Source organism: Nelumbo nucifera, chromosome 3 (genome assembly GCF_055504915.1).
Source record: "Nelumbo nucifera cultivar China Antique chromosome 3, China Antique-T2T, whole genome shotgun sequence".
Classification (NCBI taxonomy): domain Eukaryota; kingdom Viridiplantae; phylum Streptophyta; class Magnoliopsida; order Proteales; family Nelumbonaceae; genus Nelumbo; species Nelumbo nucifera.
This window is the reverse complement of record NC_142651.1, coordinates 86738716-86764759: the sequence shown is the minus strand read 5'-3', so window position 1 is coordinate 86764759 and position 26044 is coordinate 86738716. Positions and strand designations below refer to the sequence as shown.

The window sequence follows — 26044 nt, the reverse complement described above, 5'->3', positions numbered from 1 at the left end:
AAATTCCTCGTAGTGGCGGACAAATTCATCAAGGCAGAAGAAGCCCTAGGGTCATGGTCTGAACTGTTCGGGAAAAGGAAGCAGGCTGAAGAATAGGCAAGTAGTAGCAAATCCAAGAAGAGTAAGTCTCCAAAAAGAAGTAGGTGAAGTAGCTCGCCTAGAAGAAAAAGTAAGTCAACCCAGCGGGGTTCAAACCAACGATTTGGAACCCCACCTTTGTACAATGAAACCTTCACTCCCCTAAATGCAAAAAGGGGGGAAATATTAATGCAAATAAAATCAACCAATTATGTAAAGTGGCTGCCTAGGATGAAGGGCGACTCAGCCACTAGGAACCCAAATAAGTACTGCCACTTCCTTCATGACGTTGGTCACGATACAGAGAACTGCTATAACCTAAAAAATGAGAATGAAGATTTAATCAGGTGAGGGTACCATAAGAAGTTCATCAAGGATGAAGGCCAACCTATAGATCAAGGCAGGGAGGCACCCCAAACAAGCTAGGAGCAAGAAGCAGCTCACAGGAACTAGCAACAGGAGTGACTTGTCTAGGGGGTCATTAACATGATCACCGAAGGATCAATTGTGACCGGATGCAACACCTCGGTCGGAAAAAATTCAGTTAGGGAACTAGAGCATGAAAATGACAATCCACCAAAGCACCCACGAAAGGAAGAAGTAATTTACTTCATCGAAGATGACATACACGGAATACAATATCCACACGACGACGCCTTGGTAGTAAGGTTACTGATCAATGACCTCAAAGTGAAGAGAATTTTGGTCAACTCTGGCAACTCGGCCAACATTATATTTTTAGAAGCCTTTGAGCGCATGGATCTCAGAAGAGAAGACCTACAACCAGCCGATGTACCCTTGGTCGGCTTTAGTGGGGAAGTAGTCCAGCCCGTTGGCCAGGTGAGGGTTCCAGTCGTGGCGGGTTCGCCTCCTAACATAGTGCGATTCGATCACAATTTTCTAGTGGTTGCCACTCCCTCCCCATATAACGCTATACTGAGCCGACCTATCCTACACGCCCTCTGGCCAGTCGTCTCAACATATCACCTAGCTGTAAAGTTCCCTACTGATGGAGGCATCGGAGTCATGCGAGGTGACCAACTGGAATCTCACAAGTGCTATGTAGCCACCCTGAAGGCAAATGGCAAGATTGTCGTCGACATCAACTTGGAGCCACCTTCAAAAAACACAGATGAGCGAGCTCAACAGACTAAAGAAACCATCCTGGTACCGGTTTCAAAAGTCGAGCCAGAAAAAATATTTCAAATAGGAGCTCGCCTAACAGAACTAGTGCACTCCAGCTTGGTATGTTTTTCACTTAATAACTTAGATGTTTTTGCCTGGTCGGTAACAGAAATGCCCAGCATAGACCCTAAGGTAATAACTCACAAATTAAATGTTGACCCTACGGTCAGACCAGCCCGGTAGAGGAAAAGGAATCTCACCCCGAAGAGATGGAAAGTAGTAAATGAAGAAATAGGGAAGCTGCTCACTATGGACTTCGTGAGAGAAGTCTAGTACCCGAGCTAGATTGCAAATCCAATGCTTGTAAATAAGGCCAACGGAAAGTGTCACATGTGCATCGACTATATCGACCTGAACCGACCCTGCCCTAAAGACAACTTTCCTGTCCCCCGAATAGACCGCTTGGTGCGACCTTAGGGTTCGATCTATTGAGTTTCATGGACGCTTACTCCGGCTACAACCAGATCTCAATGGACCCAGCAGATGAAGAAAAAACCGCCTTTGTAACCGAGATGAGATTGTACTATTACAAAGTCTTGCCCTTCGAATTAAAAAATGTTAGAGCAACTTTCCAACGACTTGTAAACAGTGTTTTTTCATACTTAATTGAAAATAAAGTTGAATGTTATGTTGATGACATGGTTGTTAAGACTAAATTTCGAACGATTTAATCACTAACCTCGATCTCGTTTTCAATGTTTTAAGAAAATACAACCTAATGCTTAACCCAAACAAGTGTGTATTCGGTGTGACCTCAATAAGTTCCTTAGATACATTATCAGCTGACGTGGTATTGAAGCCAACCTAGAAAAAATCCAAGAGATATTAGATATGCGACCTCTTAGTTCGATCAAAGAAATCCAAAAGTTTATTAGTCGAATAGTCACCCCACTACAAGAAAATGGGACTATAGCTATTGCAATGTAGCTACAGACACAAAAAACCATAGCTAAAGCATAAGCTATTGCTACGGATATGAAATGTCCGTGGTTAAAATTTGATCTCTAGCTATGGTCATTTTTTTCGTAGCTAAATGTCACTGTTCCCATGGCTAAAACCCATTTATAGCTACTATCCGTGGTTATATGTGGTAGAAGATTGAAGTTAGCCTATAGCTACGGATATGTGGTTCGTGGCTAATAATCAATATGTTCGTGGCTAAAGGATATTTATAGCTATAGCCACAGATAATTAAAAATCCGTAGCTATAGGTTGTAGAAAAATGAGGTTGCTTTTTAGCTACAGTCGTTTTGTTTGAGGGTAAATATCACATTTTCTGTGGCTAAAAGCTATAAAATTAAAAGTTGTGATGTTGTGCTTTTTCTAACATTCAAAGTGGAGAATATTGTTTTGAAATTTCAGCATGGGATTTTGTGAAATGATAACTAATTAATAATTTAGTTATGTTTGTGTATATTATATATATATAAATACAATTCCAAAAATGTTTGACAATCCTACCCTTGAGGAGCAAAATATTTTGTAATTATTTAATAAACTGGTTAGAAACTAATATAAAATAATTAAGAAATAATAAATATACTAAAAATCAATTAACTATTAAATAAATAATAAATTGATAAAAAATTGGTAAACTAGTAAATATTTACTAAAATGATTAAAAATTAATGTAAAGTATGAAACACTAATCAATAATAATCATATATTTTTAACTAATAATATTAATTATTCATTAATTACTATTAATAATTAGTTAATAATTATGAAAATATTAAAATAAATAAATATTATTAGTATTTAATAAATAATAAATTACTATTAATTAATTACTAATGAATAAAAATAATAATTAATGGTTACTATTTAGTAATAATTAAGTTAAGAAATAAATACATTAATAATAAGATAATAATTTCTAAAATGTTAATACATATTTTAATTATTATGTAATTAATTAATTAAAAACTAATTATCAAAAAATAATTTATTTATTTATTTATTTAAATACATTGTTCATTAATAGAAAGTAATAACTAATAATTAACTATTAAGAAATTAAATATGATTAATCATTGATAATTAATTAATTAATATTAGTTAATGATTAATGAAAACATAATTATTAACTATTATTAGATAATGACAATTAAACTAAATTACTTGTAATTTCACAAATAAATTATTAATAAATCTAGTTATAAAATATAAATAAATACTAATTAATATTTATTTACCTAAAAATTAAGCATTTATTTAATAAATTAATACTTAATGAATTAATAATTATTGGGGGATTTTTGTTGTTTTTTAATTTAGGAAAATTGTCTAAAACTCACCATGAGTTTTCAGCATTTCTCTTAAACTCATCACAACTTTTCAAAATGTCTAAAACTCACCATGTCACTAACTTGACATTAAACAAACTGATGGATGTTATTATGTTACCATTTTAACCTTCATAGAAAAATACAAAATATATCAAATAAATCAATGGGTGTTAATATATTACAATTTTAATATTTAGACATGAAAAAAAAGAAAAAGTTTAAAAATATTTTGAAATATAAAATACATAAAAACATAGAAATTACAAAAACTATAAAAAATTATAGAAATTGCAAAAATCATAGCTAAAACTTGATCTCCAGCTACGGTCATTTTGTCGGTAGCTAAATGTCATTGTGCCCGTGGCTAAAACCTATTTATAGCTACGGATTTTAATATCCGTAGTTATATGTTGTAGAAGATCGAACTTGATCTATAGCTACGGATCTATTATCTGTGGCTAAAGGCTATTTATAACTATAGCCACGGATAACTAAACATCTGTAGCTATAGATTATAGAAGATGAAGTTGCCTTTTAGCTACAATCGTTTTGGTTGAGGATAAATATCACATTTTTGTGGCTAAAAGTTATAATATTAAAACTTGTGATTTTGTGCTTTTTCTAACATCCAAATGTGGAGAATATTGTTTTGAAATTTCATTGTGACATTTTGTGAAATGATAAGTAACAAAAAATAAATAATTATTAATAAATTGATTAGAATATAATGGAAAATGGTTAATAAATAATAAATAATTAAAAAGCTAACAAAAAATAATTAATTAATAAACTGATAAAATTATAAACTAGTAAGTAATTAGTAAAATTATTAAAAAACAGTAAAATAGATGAAAACTTAATAAATAATTATTACTTGTCTATTTATTAATTATTGTTAATAATTAACTAATTATTTATCAACAGAAAATATTAGTAATGAATAAATATTATTATTAGATAATTATTGACGAATAATACTTAATGATTATTTTTAATAAGAAATTAATTAACAAATAAATTATTAATATTTTCATAATTTAAGTTATAATAAATTAAAATGTAAATAAATAACTAAATATTAATTATTAATTTATTAATTAAAATTTATTATATAATTAATCAATTAATTATATATGCATATTTAACCATTTGTCCGGGGCAATTGAACTGGTGACTTGCAACCTAGAATGAAAAGTGGTTCAGTCATCGCATAAAGCCTTATAATTATGAAAAAACATATAAATCCTTGCTTTTGGTGATAGGCTACAACTGTTATTGACTCGACCCATCGAACCATTCAACATCCACCCATGACCTTGTTATGATCCCAACCTAAGTTAACGTGTATAGAGGTATGACATATCCATAACGGTGTTCCTACATATGCATGGATACACTGATACTGTGGGCTCATCCCTCTAATGATTATAAGATGAAAAAATAAAAAATAAACAAGGAGACTATTATTAACATCACACTGATACTCACAGTACCCAAAATGTATTGATATTTTTTTTTTCTCATAAAACTTAGGATTTGACAAAAAAATGTTGACTTAGTCAAAACTTATTCGACTTGAGTGGTTGAACTATCGGCTCATTTAATTTGTCCATCGGGACATGGGTTTATATGCAAACTTTCAAAAGCCACAACTTTGCACTCAGTTTCTAATTAATTGGATGATTTTTTGGGGGATTTTGAGTACTTTTTTGTAATTTATGAACATCAAACGAGCTGAAAGCTTTTTGCCTTGCTATTTTTTTACCAAAAAAACTCTTTTTCAAGCTTAAATTTTAATTTTTATATTTTTACTTTATAGAAAATAATAAATATAAATTAGACCTAATATAAACCATATATATATATATATATATATATATATATATATATATATATATATATATATATATATACTGATGTCATGTCATGGTCTAACTTTGTGGCCCAAATAGTTAAACCGTTGACCCATGACCAAGAGGTAAAAACAGTTCAACATCTAGGTCAATTTTTAAAAGCATAAATAGGGGCAGATAACCCTCCTTAGTCAAAGACCTATTTCTTGGGTTGGGTTGGGTTGGGCTTTGTCCCTTTATAAATAGAAAATGATTAGGCTTGAGACTGAGCACCTAGAGCTGTAAATTGGGCTATGCTGCCTACGGCCTGGCACAAATTTGGATCGGCTCAGCATGACGATCTGTGGGCCATGCCAAGATCCACATGATCATGTGGGCTGTGTTGGGCCTACGGGTTTTGATCATGCGCAATCTGGATGCTCCTAGCTGTAAGGCAGCTCGGACGTCGGTGGCCAAGTGGATCGTCCAAACTGCAAGAACTAAGGATCAGAGAACCTGGGGTGACTAACTCGGCGAGGTCACTCCGATGCTTTAGTTAGTACTCAGTAAATAGATGCGAGCTGGAAATCAATAAAATAAAGAGATAGAATGCACTTAATCGCGCGTACCCTGTGTCATTGGGGTTGGTGCCTTTATATAGGCATTGTTTGGTGTAGGCATCACACACTGCATTCGAGATTTCTGGGAGGTCATGCCTTACTAGTCTGAAATCCTCGGAGGTAACCACTATGCATGTTGACCATCCTCTAGAGCATTCGGTATGCGGGCCAATTTCTGAGAAACCTTGGAGTGTCGGGATATGCATGCCAAATTTGTCAACGAGCACATATCGCAGGTCATCACCTGGTCCTCAGTCAAGTCGGCAAGCCCTCGAGGGAGGTTGCACCTTGTGTCGAGGTCACTTCGGTCGATGACGAGGTGCTACAGGTCAGCCCTGGACGAGGTGCTTCAAGTCGACCTAAGTTGTGGCTGAGGTCGCTAGGTCGGCGGTAAAGGCAGGTCGCCAGGTCGAGGTGAAGACGAACTATGGCTTGGGACCCCAGATCATCGCTTAGGTGGTGTCTAGGTGTCGTCTAGGTGTTTTGGGATGCCATGTGTCATGAGGTTACTAGAGGGCTAAATCCGCCCTCATCAATTGGCCCCCACTCCTGAGCTAAGGGCAGCTCGGCGAAGGGAGTAGATTGTTCCTTTGGCCCGGAATGACTGTTTGATGAGTTCATAGTCGTTGGCATCAATTTTGCTCCTCAGGTCGGAAGAGTCCAAGTGCTTGTAGCCTTACACAGGACCTCGCAGTCTTGATTATCGGGGCACAAGAGCAAATTCATTCGCTTGAGGAGAGGTGGAACAGGTACCCCAAGGACATCTACCTTATTAGGGATGCAACCATGAAGGGGTTCTGCAATCCGACTAAGTACCTCAAGAGCAAAGCTCATCATGCCATCCTCAAAAAGGGGTTCTGTGTGACTGCTTTATTAGGTCGCTCCACCTAGGTAGATTTTGACGCAGTGTCCCTCGAGCTGGTTCTCAAAAAAGTAGACAGCGAGTTCGATGCGGAGCCTGAAACCGAAGTGGAGGTCTACTGTGAAGAGATCGATCAAGTTTGTGCCTGTCATGGTGTTGAAAGCGAACTAGTCTTTCCTTTGTTTCTCTTTCTTGTGCTGAATTAGTCTTCCTTCCTTTGCTTCGTTTTCTCTTTCTTCTTCTGCACACTGATGAGGTTGAGGCTGAATGATATGTACCCGACCTATCTACCGATGGGGCTGAATGCGAACTGCTTTTTTATTCCGCCCATGCCGAAGAGGCGACTGGGTCTTTTGTTGCTCATGCCAAAGAGGCAATTGGGTCTTAAGTTGCCCATGCCGAAGAGGACTAGGTCTTATTCATGTTTAGCGCTGAGGTCACTATTTGTTTGGCGCCGTGGCCCTTGGGCCCTGGGAGCGACTCATAGTCCACTCCCCATAATATTATTTAGCCGACGTAAGGCTTGACCTCTCCGCCTAAGCGGGTGGTCATTCTGTAGTAATTTCTCATATGGCTGCTTCTACGTCATCCTATGGGATTATCTTCTTAGGTGAGTGGTTGCGAGACCATAGCATACATGTTCTGCCCCCCCTTGTGAGGGTTGTTGATACATAAAGTTGTTGTCGGCGTGACTCGGTAGTTCGGGGCCACGACTGCGCTGCACCAACCTCGTAGTGACGCCGGTCATCCACTCCTACAAGAAGCCACTGAGAGCTCGACCTGCGGGGGCAGCACTACTGACTTTAGGTCACCACGAAGAACTCAATTTACGGAGGCGACCTCGTGAAACGGGGCTGATGAGGCCTCGTCTTGGCTGATTGCTGTTGAGGATGAGTTGTGGTCGTTATGCTACTGTCTACATCGGGCTTCTCCCATGCTCAGATTTGGAAATTCATGCTTCATCTCATAGAACTACCATGCTTCAATCCTGGTGGGAAACGTTGATAGCTCTACCACGGGGAGAGGGGCATTCACATGCGGTAGCAGCGTATTTATCTAGGGCACTAGGAATGCTAGGTTTGGCCTGAACTTGTCTGATTGTCACAGGGGAATTCTCAAGGTTCATCACAAATATTCTTGCCCCCCCAATAATTGATATTCGTTCTGGTTGTTGGTGCTGCTCAAAAATGCTTTTAGTTCATAAAAAATGGAAATTAGAGAGTAAGAACTTAAATCTTTAAAAGGCAAGATCTTAGCTTTCTGGAAGATGAGGACTTAGCTTTTTAGAAGGTGAGAACTTAGCTTCTTGTAGCGTTTCCCACAGACGGCGCCAATTGATTGTGCGCAATCTAGATTCTCCTAGCTGTAAGGCAGCTCGGACGTCGATTGCCAAGCGAACTAGCTCAGCAAGTTAGCTTGGAGCACCTCGTCCAGGCCGGCCTCCACCTCAACAAGGCTGAACTAGTAGGTTCCCTAAATTACAGCGACCTATCCCAAAAACTGGACAAGCTATAGGAATCTACGATGACCTGCGAGGAAAGCTTGGTGACTTGGACCGACAATAACTTACCAACCTGAGATATCCGGAATGCTAATACCTCGACCGTTAGACTGGCCTACTGCACTACATGACTCAGAGTTATTCGAGTAACCGTAACCGACATATTATTGCGCCCAGCTAAGCGGAAATGGCTCCGCAAAAAGATGAGACCCGTTAGAAGAGGGCTCTGACCACTGACACCTATATAAGAGGCTCAATTTTACCTGTAAAGGTATGTGCGATTACACAATCTCTAACTCTCTAGCTCTCTCATTCGCTCAAGAACTCTAAAAACATTCTCTAACTTAAGCATCAGAGTGCCCTCCCCAAGTAAAGACAACCTGGGCACTCTAATCTTCCTTCTTGCATAACATATCAGTTCGGACATCTACAGCTTAGCCTAACACAGCTCGGCTTGGACAAGAAACCATCTGAATCAGCACCCGAATTGTCTAACACAAGGGAGCAACCAAATTGTGCAACATCAGGTAGTTAATTAGTTATTTGAAATCTAATAATCTCTTTTTCTCTATTAAAATATTCAGATTGTCTTTGGTGAGTTATTAGTTTGTTTTTATCTCAATTTTCATTAGCAAATTAGCTGGCCCCTCCATTCTCATATTCATTTCTGAATGTTCTTTATCTTGATTTTATTTACTAGCTGTGTTCTTTGACTTTTCTTAATTATTCACTCCATCGACATATTCATACATTCTATTCTTTTTTTTTTCTTGATTTAAATTTACATTATGTAATGACGTCATGCTCCACCTTAATTTTTAGTAGTTTTTGTTTACTCATGAATAGGAGATTGTTGTCTTTCCCTTTATGCATGATAGGATATTTAACATTTTTTTGGTAAATTCTAAATTCCACCTTTTTTTTGCCTTTACATTTCAACATCCAAAAGCATACTTTTCTTGAAAGAAATTTTCCTTTTCAATTAGTTTTTTATTCTAAGTAGCACCGATCTAACCAGTAACCAAACATCTTTCTCATCCCACTTTTTGTTTGCACCCCTCATTCATCTGTCACACCACCGAACCATCTTCTATTAGATTCTCCATAGCTAGCACCTTTCATTTATTGGATCAACACCACGTCCGCCTCCTACCCCAACCACCTAGGCATTAGTCGATCTTTAGATGGCACCGTCTTAGTTTACTTTTTCTTTTTTCTTTTTCTGTTTTTATTTACATACATTCTCATTTTAATTGAATTCATTGATCTCTCTTTTATTTTCTATAGTTAATCTTTAATCTTTCTTGGAAGTTACATTTAGAAATCAATTTATTCTTTTAGTTAGGTATGCATTCTTCTTTTGGTTTTTAATGATTTATCTTGCCTTGTTGTTAATTAAATAGTTAGAGTTTTTTTTTTCTGGTTATTAGTGTAGCATTTATCTCTTTTAAGTCCAAAAAATTATTAAATATTTTTGGAATATTGGTGAAGTAGAGGCCAGTTTCACTAGGCGTGTGTGGGGTGCCTAACACCTTTCCACACCATACATTGGTCTCTGGACCCCAAGAATCTCATCTCCTTTGGGCAATGAGTCACCAAGAAATAAAACATTTGTTTTTTCTTGAAAAATCTTGGGTTTTCTTAAATTCCCAATTTCTAAAAATTTAGGTCACGACTCCACACTCCTTCTATATTCTAACCATTCCCCCTCCGGGTCAGGTAGCTACAAGACAATATCCAAATTAGAATCCGAGTAGAAAATCTGATATCCGAATTCGATTTGATATTCGAAAGATATTGAAAATTAATATTCGAATTTGAATCTGATTAATTATTCGAATATTTGATTCTATCTAAATTCAATTAATTAATTATTTTAGGTAATTAATAAATATATAAAATAAATATTTTATTTATATAAAGTATATAAATATATAAATTATTTATATAATTTAATTATTATTATATATATAAATTATATAAAATATTTAAATATTTTATATATTATATATAAGAATTAAATAATCCATCGAATTTAGATATTTATCAAATTGAATAAGGTCATATCCAAATTCGAATCTAATTAACTATTCAATATGAATATGATATCCGAATTCGATTCGATTTTGTCGAATCTCGAATTCGAAATCGGATTTTCGAATACCGTTGACACCCCTACTTATGGTCCATGTACGAATCAGATTCACATAGCACATCACACATAATTGATAAAAAGTCAACTTAACCAAGATCCAATTAGCTTAACACATTATCAGCCCATTGCTGGACCCATTTATCCAATAAAACTTGTCTTGGTATATGAGCCCAATTGTAAGAAGCAGTTCGAGCCATATAGCAGTCCATGTTGAAATGGGCTTATCTTACTTTAACCTAAATCTAACTTGGTTTCACAAGTGTGGGCCAAATTAGTCCATGCAATGGCCCATCAAATCATTGGCCTTGTTCCAAAAATTATCACTCAATCAGTGATCTAAGGTGATATTAACAGTCCCCAAAGAACCCTAAGTTTAGCCCATGAAAGGTGGACTAAAACTAGGTCAAATCGGCCTAGGATTTGTTGCCCAAAACATGCATCAATTCAAAAGAACTATGGTCTGAAAATTTTTAGGTATGATTCAAAATCAAATAAGAAAATAATCAGCAATATAATATAATGAAATAACTAGGGTTCATAGTGTGATGGTTCAAATTTAATCCAGACAATCTACAGAAATCCATCGATCTTGTTCTCCATCATCCTCTGCAATCTCCAACTTGTTCTCCAATGTAAACAAACTTAGAAAACCCTAATTTATAATGCTTAAAATAGGAAAAACCATAATACATCTTGCCTAGAAAAATAAGAAAAAATAATAAATTACAAACCATAAATATCAAAAACCCATGCGTGCATTAAACTTGCCACCAATAAAGAATTCGATTTCCATCACACTTTCAATCCAAGAATTCAAAAATTCACCATAGAATCATTCCAAATAATATTAAAAATGTAAAGATTAAATTTCAGATCATTGGCCCCAAACTGGGAACCGAATTCTGAGTTCATATGTCAACTAGGTCAAATCAACTAAACTAGTTCATGCTGATTTGATATTTCTTTCAAATCTGATTTGGTTCAGTCCAAGAACTGAACCTAGTGCTCTAATACCATTGTTGCAAGGGTTAGAAATCAGGTTTCACATGGACAAACTAGGTTTAGTACCTATCCAAATTATTAAAAATTTTCTAACCCAACCCCGGAACCGATTTCCTAGTGATTTTGAAATCTGAAAATTCGAGATCGATCTTGCATAGAACCAGACTAAATTTGAAACCCAAATTAAAACTGATCATACCTGATACAGAGACCATAGTCTGCAGCTCCTATAGTGGTAGTTTACGCCAAATATCACTCCAAAAATTGGCCTCTAACTGAAAATGGTGCATTTGTGTGCGTGAAACCGATTCAACAACACTGTTTCAGCAAAACTGGTTCTCAACTTGCTTGGATCGATGTGGGTATGTGAACTTGATATCCTCTTATGTTTTTTTTGCAAAAACACAATAGAGAACTTATGGAAATCAGCCCCAATCATAGTTGGGTCAAATTTAGGTTTCTCAGAGGCAAGGGAGAGGAGAAAAGAAGAGAGTAAGAGAGTGGAGCTCCCCTCTTAGTCCCTTATATAGAACACTCTCCTAATCTTATTAGGAGCTAATCCAAATCAAATTTGGATTAGGACTTTATCTTTAATTGATAGGCATTGTTTTCTTAAGAGAATGGGTGCTCTATACCCATATTTATACCCATTTTCAACCTAAATCACATGACAACTTAAGCCCATATTATTTAATGGTTCACCAAAGTGTTGAATGGACACTTTGGGCCTTGATATTGTATATAGTGGGATCCAAAAGTTCTCACACAAGTTCATAAGAGTTCAACCCCACTTCTGGAAGAGATTAGGCCAAATTCACTGCTTAGGGGTAGTGAACCCCTAACCCAATCAATTTAGGCTCAGTTTGGGCCCAATATTTACACATAAATGATCATTGAATTCAACCACCCTATGAAGACCCAAGGATAATGGACTTAGGTAAAACAAAGCCCACCATGTAATCAACCCTGTAATGGTCTCTTACATCTAACCACTCGGTCCATAATCATCAGAACACTACTCATAAGGAATGACCTATTCTCTGACTACAAAATGCAGTGTCACATTATTTTCTCGAATGGATCCCGGGATTAAAAATTTTTGCAAACCTTTTTCATAAAATAGTAATATAGCATATAAATACTTTTTGCAAATCAGATTTCAAATACAATTGAAATCCACTACCGGTAGTTTAGGTTTCCATTAGAGAGAACGTAAACCTTGATATTCACTTTGTCTGACAAATGGGCTGATCCTACCACTATAATCACCCACTCAGGTAATTTCCCAAACTACCTCAACATATCCAAGCATTTGACCCTCGATGGATTTCACTGGTTGACATATCAAAGACAGCTAAGTCTAGAACCCAGTGTAGTATCATAATAAAGTATGGGGTTAAATGCAACTTTCAGTTTTTCTCATCTATCTCCAAGGTTTAGGGAATAACTAGATATTGGTTCAAGTTGAGTGTTTCTTTAAACACCCACTAACTATGCTTGGGATCTAACCCTAGCAGTTGAGACAAGCTGCCCCACCAGTTTAGCGGCACACCAGTGTTAACCTTATCAATTTAAACTCCCAAAGTCTACACAATGGTTGAGAACATTCCAAACTAACACGAGTCTCATATGTGTCCAGTTTAAGGAGTAATTCACAGAAACACACCAATAAGAACATGAAACAATAATGTACTTTTATCATTTATTGATAAATATTTGTGTACATCAATCTGATTGGAGCTAAGGTCATACATTGTCTAACAAATAATAAGAATATAAAATATAAATAATTTAAAAAGTAACTAAATAATATTATAAATAATAAATTTTTAAATATTTTAAATATAAAAAATTAATAACTAAATCACATTTTAAACATTATTTAAAAACAAAAAATAGATTAAATAACAAAATTATGTAATAACTTTAAAAAAGTTTACCAAAAACGCAAAATTAATTATAATAAATTTAATAATATTCAATGATAAGAATATAAAATATAAATAATTTTAAAAATTTAAATATTATTGAAATATTAAAAAATAGATTAAATAACTTAGAAGTATTGAAGCTTTTTATTAGTTAGTTATTGAATTTTCGTTATAAATTTATTTTTAGTAATTGTATATTTTCACTATAAATTTCCAATAGTTATTGGAGATTAAGCTATTATTATTTGTTAGAGATTAGACTATCAATTTAGCTAAAATTAGGAATATTCACTGATCAGTTTGGTTCAATTAGGTTGCAGATTGTTTTGCCAACCAAACTGATTTGGTTGGGTTGGGGAATTGGTCACTTAAAACTGACCGACCATTAGAAAAGTCGACCAACTTGAGTTGTATCGGTCAATGTTTTAAAAACTAGCCCGGAGATCGACCTGCTTTTGCATTCGAGTCACGACCACCAGTTCAACCATCCAAGTCGAATGGGTTAGACTATTCAACATCAACACTCTATATATTAATTCAGTTTTTATTTTTTTATTTATAAAATTCATTAAAAATTATGATTTGAGGCAAAAAAGGGTTTTTTCACAAAGATAACAGGGCAAGGTGCCCATGCTACACTGGGATGCATAGATCTCGAAAGAATACCAAAAATCACCTTAATCAGACATTAGAGTGCAAAGTTATGGCATCTTAAAGTTTACACATACATTAAATATGCAACCTGCAACCTAGTATCAAGTTGAATGGGTCAACGGTTGAACCATCCAAATTGGATGATTTTAAACTGAATGACAGGTTTCAATAATACCGGACCCAAAATCAAGGCCGGGTGCAGATTGAAATGATTCAACTGAACTGACCATCAAAATGGATAGATCAGTTAATCTGGCCCATCCAAATGATTTACCATATCAATCCAAAATTCAACTTATAATGAATGAAATTATCAAGATAATTTAATTTCCTTAGTGATTCAACGTATAATATTGATGTTAGTAGTTTACTTTTTAGATTTTCTTAGGCGGTGAAGAATCAATTCCGAGTCGTTGAGAAAACTGAAAACCAATACAAAGCAAACAAATTAATTTTAAGTATGAACTATTCGAGAAGAATAAGATTTGTCTTATGTCGTAATATTTATTTAAAATAATGAAAAACAAGATATAAACTAGCTGGAGTAGCTCAGTTGGTTAGAGCGTGTGGCTGTTAACCACAAGGTCGAAGGTTCAAGCCCTTCTTCTAGCGCCATTGAAAAGGATTTTAGAAGTTTGAGTTTTTAAACGTTTAATTTGCCAAAATAATTAAAAAAAGCATAAAACTTGGAAAGACATAATACTAAAAAGTTTATAAACAATCCACTGTTCTGAAAACCGGACCGGACGGTTGAACCGGTTGGACCGTGACCCAGCCCCTAGCCGGTCCAGATATACCCCAAAATCAGTACAGTATGTCAAAAAAAAATTGGGAATTACCGGTCAGCCAGCCAGTTGAACCGGCAAGCTGCAAAACCGGCCTTTTTTTTCATTTTCAGATTTAGTACAAAAAGACAAAAAGTGTTAAATTGGGCCAAACAGGCCCTTAGGTCCAAATCCATTCGAATCCCAAATCAACCATTGATCTCTGATTCTTTAAAACGGCAAAACCTAACCTAATACCACCTGACCTAACCACCACCAGCACCTCCAGATCCGTCGACGCCATTACCGTCGCCACCGATAGGTTCTCCTTCTCTCTCCTTCTTCTTCTTTCACTGAATTCTTTTAGTTACACTTAAATTTAAAAATTTTAAAGTTTATTTTTTAATTATTGAACTTGATTATTTGATTAGTCATGAAATTCCAACTTGATTTTTGCTTCGTTTGGAATTTGATCATTCCTTCAAGCTTTCACTTCAATCCACCAAATGGAGTCTCCAACTAGTTGCTCAGTCTTGCAGCTTACCTAATTGTTTAAGCCCTTCCAAATAGTTGAAAATTGAAATTGAATTTAGAATTGTGATTTGTGATACTGACTTACTGAGTATTTGAGTCTTGAATTTTATTGGATTGTTGATGCATTTGTTTTCGTTGTGGGACATATTGTCTTAAACTCTGAAAGTTTAAAGTGTTATTGACTTATTTCTATTTTGGATTAATTTTCCTTCATATTCAGTAATTTTTTTGATTTTTGATTTATTATATATATATTTATTACATCAGCATGGTTCAACCTCGATTGGACCTCTAACCTGTGAAGCTCTGCCTTTGTCGGGTCAATGCCTGATCCAGTTCTCAGAACATTGAAACAATCAATCAACTGCCATAATCATAGTGGTAACTGATTACGTAGTTTTATCAAAATTGAGAGGGGGTTCTGATTTGTCAAACCTTTTTTGGTATCATGTCTTTTTGGCATCATAGATTTTCTTTATGGGTTTTTTGAACTTTTACTGGCATTTGGGTTTACATTTGATTGGTGGATCTAAAATACAAAATTCAGATCTGAAAATGGGTTTACACTTTTATCGGCATTTGGGTTTAAACTTTTTAGACCTCTAAAGTCTAAAAATGTTGTTTTTCAGATGCCACTTACATTTGGGTTTAAGCCTGATTAACAGATCTAAAACCCAAATTCAGATCTCAATTGGTATGAGCCGGACCAGGTACTTAACGCGGTCAGACACGTTTTAGACCTTGGTGAAAGACAAAAATATCCTCATACAATTTTCAAATGACTCATAAGGCCCTTCATATAAGTCAAAAATCAGGTCATTCAACTCCTCAATTGGAACAAGAAAGGAGCTCCACCACCGTCAAGCTCTTTACTGCATATGATTTTCTTTAACTTTTTGCACTTTCAATTCTTCAATTCGGTTTCATAATTTTCCTCATTTCAGACATTTTTCGTTCCTTTAGTTCCGATTTTCAAAATCGAGGGCACGAAACCTATTGACAATCTCTACAGCCATGAATATCTTTTGACTTGTAGGTGACATGACGCATTTGATTAGTATCCTGGTGCTGCTTCTCAAAATCTATGCTACCAAACCGTGTTAAGGTGACGCAAATTTCTCCACTTGGACTAGAAATTAGGGTCCTTGGCTTAGTATTTTCTAGGGTTTTTGTTAATTTGATTCAGGTGGTAGAGTTGAATTCTTCTTCTTCTAAAATCTTGTTGTTGCAATTAGGGATTTTGCTTAAGACGTAGGTGCAGGTATATAGTGCTCACTCAATCCCTCAAAGCACATTAAACATTGTACTGATACCACATGGACGCTTGCAATCAGCCTGCAGTTAACTTTCCCTCTACGATGAACCCGCAATACATTACAGGCCTGCGATGAACCTACAACGCACATCGCAGGAACCGCAATAAACTCGTGGTTCATCGCATGCTCTCAACGAGCCCACTCGTAGCTCGAACCAAGGCAAACCTAGTTTGAACTTGGGTTTGAGGTTTGCATACACGTAGACCTACAATAAACCCTCGGCCACTACAGTGTCACGGCTCGCCAAGAAGTTGCATCTAGACGCCACCTACGCGTGCAATGTTGAGGGGACGAACATGGTGAGGCGCCATGTAAGACTAACAAGACGTCACCCGCCATGCAATGACGTCACTAGTGCCATGTCAATTAAGGCACACAAGAGGTAGTAGAACATGTGAATTATGAGGGTTCCCGAGTGAAAAGAAAGCCAATCCTTGGAAAGATCCCCATGAAATACATGGTGAAACCCTAGTGGTGCACTTAATGATTGACAACAAGCCCAATATTCCATTTCCTAATAGGAGACGAGCACCCTTATTTCCTTCCTTTTAGGATCTCGGGATCTCCCCCATAAATAGAAATCCTCATCATATTGAAATTCATTTGGCAATTGAGCACCCTTACCATTGACTCCCAACTCTACCACCCAACCCTCATCCACTCCCATTCCAACTGTTGGTCTTTCTCTGTCTTTCAAAGAGACCACTCCCCAACCTAGCCTTTACCCTACCTACAACAAGAGCTATACACATTGGTGTTCCTGGCTCAGTGCTTGGATCTCTTCACCGACTTCATGCTCAGTCCAGGGTAAGAAGAATGGAAGTGACGGTAATCCAGAATCGACTTGGTTTTACTATTTGGTTTTTTCGATTTGGGTTTAACGGATTGTATTTTGTTGTGTTGTCTCTCCTTGGTAAAAAAGGATTGATGAACAATGGTGATGGGATTCCATAATTCTTTTAGTCTTGGTTGTTGTTAATTATTAATTTATTAATTTTAATTATTTTAATAGTTTTTAAGATATTAATTTTCTAATTATTAAATATTATTTCATGGATTTGTGGAATTTATTTGAATTTTCAATATTATTTTATTTTTTAATTTTAATAATATTTTTTATAATTTTAATGTTTTAATTTTTAATAATTTATTCATAAATTTTAATATTATTTTCAATTTAATATTTTTTATTTTTTATAATTTTTATTTGTATTAATTATTAATTATTTTTATTTTTGTTAATTATTAATTTTTTAATATTTTTTATTAATTATTGATTATTTTAATTAATTATTAATTATTATTATTTATTTGTATTGTTCAATATTTTGTTTGAATTTAATAAATTCTTTTTATGAAATAGTGCAAATTGAACTCAAAATTACCAATTAATCTATATTAGGGTAAAGTATTAATATCGGGGAATTTCAGATGTTGAATGATTGATCCAACACAAACAACCTTAATTATTCAAAACCTCAAAAAAGTATAAATGTTGCTTTTAAGATTTCAAACACAAATAGTATTTTTTTTAACTTTTCAGATTTCAAATTTATCAAACGCCATTTCTTGTCTTAATCGAATGAGATGCATTTAGAATGATAAAATGATGTTAATTCCCACATTAATATCATCTATTCAATAATAACAACAACAATAAATAATAGCATTTTGTTTACATAAATAATAACATTTATTAATACTATTTAATTAATAAATAATAATAATAATTTAAATAATATTATAAATTTATTTAAATAAACTATAATATTAGTAATAATATTTATTTAACAATAATAGTAATATCAATAATAATATTCTTATTATTATTTAATACTAATAAATATATTACTATGAAATAATTATTATAATAAAATAATAAATGATATCATTTTAATTTAAACAAATACTAATGTTTAGTAATATGTTTATTAATAATATTAAAGCATTTTTATTTATAATTTTTCAATAATAATAAATAAATTATTATTATTAAGAAAGTAATAAATTATTATTTATTTTAATAAATCATAATATTTGTTTATTAATAGAATAATATTTTTATTTAATATTCTTTTTATTATTTATAATAGTATCGAACAATGTAAAATAATAAACTTCACAATTTCAGATATTGAAGAATTCTCAAACTCAAATGATCTTTATCTTTTCAAAAATCTCCAAAAAAATAGAAGATCTTTTCTACTTCTCAAATTTCACATTTGATGTAGGCGCACATGGCAGGCTCAAGATCGCACCACGTAGCACGAGCCAAATCACATCCTGGCCGTCCGCTGCTAACTAACTCTTGGCGAGCTCAAGTATAAATAAGTGGCGTCACTATGAGGTAATCCATCTTGGCATTTATTTCTCTAGCTCTCTGGTGACCTCATCTGAGCTATCTGTACCCAGGCCTCATCTAACCCCTTTGTTACGCCCTTGCTAACTTGACTATCAGAATCTCCACCCTTGGGATAACAACTTTGACATGCTCCATGATCCTCAGGTCGGACCTTGCAACCATCAGACACATCAGCCCTTGGTTGATGGAAGCATAATTACATTGTTGCCCTCAGCCCATCCTTGGCAGCAACAACACCCAATAATAACTTATAATATTTTAGCTTTTAAGAAATATTTTTTTGGTAAACATCTTTTAAGACATCAAAGTTTAGATTTATCAACTCCACCTTACTTTCTACATGACATCTGATCAAAAAGCTCTCGAGCCACTAGGGGTGTAAACGGAGCAAATTCGAATCGAATCATGCTTGGTTCGAATTCGAAACCGATTAAATAGATGGATATTTGAATTCGATTAGATATCCAGCGGTTTCTTAAAGCAAGACAACGAATTCGAATTCGCCTAAATAATCGGATATTCGAATTCGATTTGAACTCAAAATACATTTTTAACACCAACCTCTTTCACCAGGAGAAGAAGAAGAAACCTGGTTTGAAGTTTTTTTTTTTTCATTCTCTGTTGATCTAATATTCAAAAAACAAATTAATTTTTTCTTTTGAATCATAGCCATCTATTTGATATCCCTGCAACAAGTATCGCCATTAGTGTGGTCTGCAACAGAGAGATTGTCCACCATGTTCATGTGCTCTGCAACATCAAGAGGGAAAGAGAGCAAGAGATAGGGAGAGAGGAAGAGAGAGAAAACCACTAAGGAACAAAGAATGAAAAACACTTGTATGTAAAAAATAAAAAAAAAGGAATGAAGAAAAGGGAGATTAATGTTAAAACTTACAAGTTGTAGACCAAAACAAGAGAAGTTGTAAAGAAGAAATGTTGCAAGAGTAAGAGCCGAAGAAGAAGATGAATAATAAATGAAAAGTGATTGAAATAAAAAGTACAAAATAATTAATGAGATACATGCCTTTTGATAAAAAATATTAAAATATTACTTTGATTGCTCCAAAAATCATGACATCTGTATCTGTTCAATTTTTTATTATTAAAATATAACAAGTATTAAAATATTATTTTATTTGACCGAAAAATAATCATAGTGTCTCTTTCTTCCTTCAATTCTTTATTATTAAAATAATATTATAAAAGAAAATTTCAAAAGTCATCATTCAATTCATTGTACTCCAACAAAATAATATATTAATATATTTATTTAATATGAATATAATTGCATCACTAATATCGATATATATGTATAATATATATTATCGAATCGAATATTTATCGAATATATATGAATATATAATATCGATATATACGTATAGTATGAATATTTATCAAATCAAATCAACTCCTATTTGAATTCGATTCAATTAATTAATCGGTAAAAACACTTCATTGGAATTCGATTTGATTATGTCAATCTCAAATTCGAATTCAAATTTTCAAATACTGTTTACACCCCTATGAGCCACATCAATATCTCTAGAATTCGAGTACCCAGAAACCAATGTGGTCCAAGATAATTCAGCTATGCTAAACACATTGCAAACCAACCCACATTTTATAGCAATGAGATCCCAGCGCTGAGCATACAAAGAATAGGGTGTTTGATCTGGTCGAAGAGAATTTCAACATAATTGAGGTTGCTAGATTCAGCAAGGTTTTAAAAACTGACCCGAAAACGGAATTATTCTGGCCACCGGTTTCTGGGTCAGCGGTTCAATCGTCTGGGTCAAACGGTTCGAATGGTTTGAACATCTTACCCATTAGATTGAATTATTAGGGTAAGATGCATACTATATAAGAGAAAATAAGAGTTGAAACTTGAAAGAAAATTGTCGGCTGAACTGAAAGAGTTTAGAAGAAGAAGAAGAAGAGGAGCACTTGCAGGCTTGCAGCGGCAATGACAATGGCGACGATAACGACGACAGCAATGGCGAACTACAACGGCAACAATGGTGGCGTTCTCAGTCTCAGATCTCACTCTCTCTCTCACCTTCTCGCTCGAGAAAGATAGATATGAGATTTCTCAGTCTTGGATCTGAGATTTCTCAATCTCAGAGATTTCTCAGATCTGAGATCTAAGTAGCAAACCATTCTTCGGGTCAAATGGTTTACCGGTCAAATCATCTGGGTCAATGATTCATTGACTAATTCAACAGTTTTTGACCAAATGCCGGATTTGGGATAAAATGGAACCGGTCGTCTGAACGGTTTCCGGTCCGAACGGTCCGACCGTCCAGGTCAACGACGGTTCGAAAGCTACGAGTCTGGTTGTGGTAAAGATGTCTCTGGCGAGACCCGAGGTTAGAATGCGGGTATGGATTTGTTTAAATTCCGACATGTTGGTGAAAGAAAGCATTCAGAGCTTGGGAGAGCTTCGGGTGGTGAAACAGAGCCATCTTTCGTGCAAGATAACCTGAAGAGTGAAGCCATAATCGAAATCAACTACTTTCATTTCATGTATCGCTAGGAGATGGAACCCAGAGAGCAAGCAGTTGAGTATCTGAGTCTGACTGCTCTTCCGTGAATCCGGTTTTGCTCCTCACACCAACCCTCACAGCATTTTCAGCTATGCATTGGTTTGGGAATGAAGTATGTTATCATACATGAGACTAGTTACTCTGTCAAATATTCACCCAATAACTTCTTCCACATGGCATAGAGTTCTCTTCACTCCTTTCTGAAATTTTGAACCGAGGAGGATTCGTAGGGAAACTCCAAGCGTCACTTAAAATTCGAGAGTCTAGAGTGGAATTTGCTGGAGACCGGAATCCCTTCTGCAACTACTCTAATTTTCCATGAATAGCGGATCAAGTAAAATAAGAAATGTTTCCTCGAAAGGCCTTGTTCTTTCCTTGCTAGATTCATGCAAGAACATGAGAGAGTTTAAGCAAATACATGCTCGGATCATCAAAGAAGAAAACCCATCATATGATGTCTCGTTTGCAACTGCAAAGTTGGTCTCTTTTTATGCAGTCTCACCTAATGGAAACATAGACTATGCTAAAGCTGTTTTCGACCAGCTGCAAAACCCCACAACCTTTATTTGCAATTCACTCATCAGAGGTCTGTCCTCAAGTAAAAGCCCGCATGAAGCCATAATATTTTATCAGAAAATGCTTAACCAAGGATTCAAACCCAACAATTTCACATTCCCTTTTGTGATTAAGGCGTGCACTGAAATGTCGATGAATCAAAATGGAACATTGATACATACCCATGTCATTAGAAGTGGACTGGAGTCAGATTATTATATTTGCAGCTCCTTGATTCATATGTATGCAAATGGGAAAGACCTAGAAGCTGCGAAGCAGTTGTTTGATAAGTGCTCTGATAGGGATGTAGTTTCCTGGAATTCAATGATTGATGGTTATGCAAAATGCGGGAATATGGAGCTTGCCTTATCAGTATTTGAACGGATGGTATGCAAAGATATAGTTTCTTGGAATACCATGATCAATGGGTTTGCAATTCTGGGGAATATCAAAGAAGCCAGGAGGCTATTTGATGAAATGCCTGAGAAAAATGTGGTTTCTTGGAATTCTATGTTGGCAGGGTACGTCAAATGTGGGGATGTAGAGGGTGCACGACGAATTTTTCATGAGATGCCTCAGAGGGACGTTGTGTCTTGGAATGCGATGTTAGCCTGTTATGCGCAGACTGGGCGATCAAATGAAGCTCTAACCTTATTTGATGAAATGCGAGTGGCAGGTATAAAGCCAACTGAAGCTACAATGGTCAGCCTGTTATCTGCGGCTGCCCATTTGGGTGCCTTGGAGCAAGGAGCCCACCTGCATGCATACATCAATAAGCAAAAGATCAAAATTAACACTATTTTGGGGACTGCTCTGGTAGACATGTATGCAAAATGTGGAAGCATTTCTCATGCCAAGCATATCTTCAATTTGATAGAATTTAAAGATGTTCTCGCTTGGAATACCATTATAGCTGGCATGGCCTTGCATGGCCAATTTTTAGAAGCCTATCAGCTTTTTATAGAGATGCTAGAGGAGGGCGTGAGGCCAGATGACATAACATTTGTAGCAGTACTAACTGCATGTAGTCATGCTGGGATGGTGGAAGAAGGTCAGAACCTCCTTGCTTGCATGAACAACACTTATGGGATTGATCCGAAGGTTGAACATTATGGGTGTGTCATTGATCTCCTTGCTCGGGCCGGACTTGTAGAGAAGGCCATAGAGTTAATTGAGACCATGCCTATGGAGGCTAATGCTAACGCCTGGGGAGCATTACTTGGAGGTTGCAGGATACATGGGAATGTTGAGGTGGGTGAGAGAGTGGGGAAACGCCTTATCAACCTTCAACCTCACCATAGCGGCCGGTAAGTTGTTCTCTAATAATTTGTGATTTGTTTTCTAAAATCAATTTCTATAACTAAGCAAAAACTTGGATTCTTGGGTTTGTTCCAATGAAATCTTATTGAACAAGATTCTTCACTTTATCTACTTGAAACCATGATTTAGGGGCCATTGCTTGGTGAAATGATAAAATCTTGGCATGACAAGAGGGAATGCAATTTTGAGTCTGTGAGAGCAGCCACTTTGAGCAAAAAAAAAAGGGGCAAAGGTAGGTCTGCATCCAGTCAACCCATCCCAAGACCCAGATAGCTAGTACCAACATTGGATCATGGGCTTTTTACTTGATACCTTGATTTAATTCTGCTTTAAGCATGATCTAACTTAGTTGCTATTGCTCGGGAAGTCATAGTTAACTCTTTTATTTTGAATCAAAATATTGCAAGTAAATTATAGTTCATCTAATAATTAGAAGAACAACCTAAGGTCTACATTCTCTGTCACATAGTTGATGAAATGGCTCTACCAGAAAAAAGTTGATGAAATGGCATACATGCATTCTAATTAGATTGACCCTTTTATCGATCTAAACTAGATCTTCTATTTTCTAGGATAAAATATTACCTTAAATATATCCATGTTCAGAGTTTCCCTTGCAGTTAGAAATAAAATTGTTTTTCTGCAAATTATTTTATGGTTCTGATCATTGTATTCTGTCAGGATCTAGCATAGGAGACAATCTCCTATTTTTCAAACAGAACACTGCCCCCTACTATATAGTATATACATTACAGTTATAACTATGTTATTAAAGAAAAGAATATGTTTATGGAAAATACATAATTAAAAAAAGTACTTTTATATTGACTTTTCATTTTCCTTTTCAACAGCTATGTACTCCTCTCTAACATATATGCTGCTGCAAAACGATGGGATGATGCAAGAAAGGTGAGAAACCAAATGAAAACCAAAGGAGTTGTTAAATTGCCAGGGGTAAGTATGATAGAGTTGAAGGGAATTGTTCACCAGTTTGTATCTGGTGACCAGTCCCACCCAGAATCAGACCACATTTACAACAAGTTGTCTGAGATATGTACAGTTCTGAAGAATGTAATTGGGTATTCACCAGATACACAGCAGGTCTTGTTTGACATAGAAGAAGAGGAGAAAGAGTACGCAATATCCATTCACAGTGAGAAGCTGGCTATTGCTTTTGGCTTCTTACACTTGGGTCCAAGGGACACCATTAGAGTGGTGAAGAACCTTCGAGTTTGCAGAGATTGTCATAGTCTCACAAAGCAAATTTCAAAGGTTTATGATCGAGAAATAATAGTAAGAGACAGGAATCGCTTCCACATCTTCAGTGATGGCAAGTGTTCTTGTATGGATTACTGGTAGATGCTTGAGTTCTTTGTGTTTGAAGAGAATCCAAGTTTTATTGGAAAAAAGCACTAATAACTGTAGGAAATTGGGAAATGGAGTGTTGCCACAAGGGGGCCTGATGTTTTTCTTTCCTGGCTAAGAGACAGACTGCTGGAATGGTACTTCTGGTAATGATTGAATGTATTCAGATCAATATCCTCCATGATCTCAAAGGATGTTTGTCAGTACCCAGGAGCACCATTCTACAGCAGTCCCTCTGTTAAATACACTTTTTTTTTCCCAAAAACTGCAGAAAAAATGGCAATCAAGGTATTCAAGTTTCGTGGGGCTGGTCATAATTGCTTTGAAAGGCATTGGGGTTGTTGCAAGCAGATTTTTACAGTGAAAATGGCATAGAAAATTGTATTAACATGATCTAGAGCTATAAAATCTTGTATCTAAAGACAATGCCTACAACAGGGAAATCCTTAAGTTCTACTGTATTCATTTTGTTCAAGAACTCACATCCCAACAATAATGACAACGATTCTGTGGCAGTTTTGATGGATCAACCATTATATTATGGACTATCTTTTTACATTTTCCTTTATATTTTTTAGCTTTTTTTTTTGCTGCTGCTGCTGCTCATACAGAGGTGTTACTTTAATTGTTGTATTCAGTTATACAAGTTAATGTTCAAACAAGTGGTGCTAACATTGGCTCCCACAGTTGACTGCTTTCTTCTTTGTTCTCTTCTTCTCTCTTCTCTTTTCTCTTCTCTTGTTCTTTCCCACTTTCTCTATCTATTTTTCTGGTTTTATTCTTTAGCTTTTGTTGCTGTACAAAACAACTTTGTATCGGAGCAGGATTACCTATTCTTTTACACAAGTGGGAAGCCCATGCACTATGATCAGCAGTGTGCATGGAGAATTGAAGTGGCTGATTACTTCTGATATTGTTGACTGTGTTTTTAACATCTTTTGAAATCAAATTGATTTGATGCCAAGAAATGGTTCTTAGAGAGTGCTTCCCAAAAATCAAGAAAAATCAAAGTTTTTGAAGATCATATCGGTTCAAGGCTATAGAACAGCCCAGGAATTGCTCAGATATTAATCAATTAATATTTTCTTGGTCTTGAGATCAACAACTATTTTGCCTTCTATTTCTAGGTAAGATAGTAATAGGGTGACTGATAGTTTGGCTCTTGCTTAAGTTTCCA

The 26044-nt window shown here is 35.4% G+C and overlaps 1 protein-coding gene and 1 non-coding gene across 2 annotated transcripts; both read left to right on the top strand.

Annotated features, from left to right (window-relative positions):
* Positions 1–14646: 14646 nt before the first annotated feature.
* TRNAN-GUU (transfer RNA asparagine (anticodon GUU)) lies at positions 14647–14720 on the top strand. The gene has a single exon. It is a non-coding gene; the product is annotated as a tRNA-Asn (tRNA).
* A 6776-nt stretch (positions 14721–21496) lies between these two features.
* On the top strand, positions 21497–25339 carry LOC104613501 (pentatricopeptide repeat-containing protein At5g66520-like). The gene is made up of 2 exons (XM_010281334.3): positions 21497–23489; positions 24354–25339. Exons 1-2 carry the CDS (start codon positions 21946–21948, stop codon positions 24859–24861), a joined length of 2052 nt encoding a protein of 683 aa, XP_010279636.1. The 5' UTR covers positions 21497–21945; the 3' UTR covers positions 24862–25339.
* The last annotated feature ends 705 nt before the right edge of the window (positions 25340–26044 follow it).

What these genes read in the sequence shown, in the direction of transcription:
- LOC104613501 (XM_010281334.3), top strand. Translation starts at nt 21,946, where the DNA reads ATGAATAGCGGATCAAGTAAAATAAGAAATGTTTCCTCGAAAGGCCTT. An exon ending in CAACCTCACCATAGCGGCCG is followed by an intron (nt 23,490 to 24,353) that starts GTAAGTTGTTCT and finishes CCTTTTCAACAG; the next exon opens with CTATGTACTCCTCTCTAACA.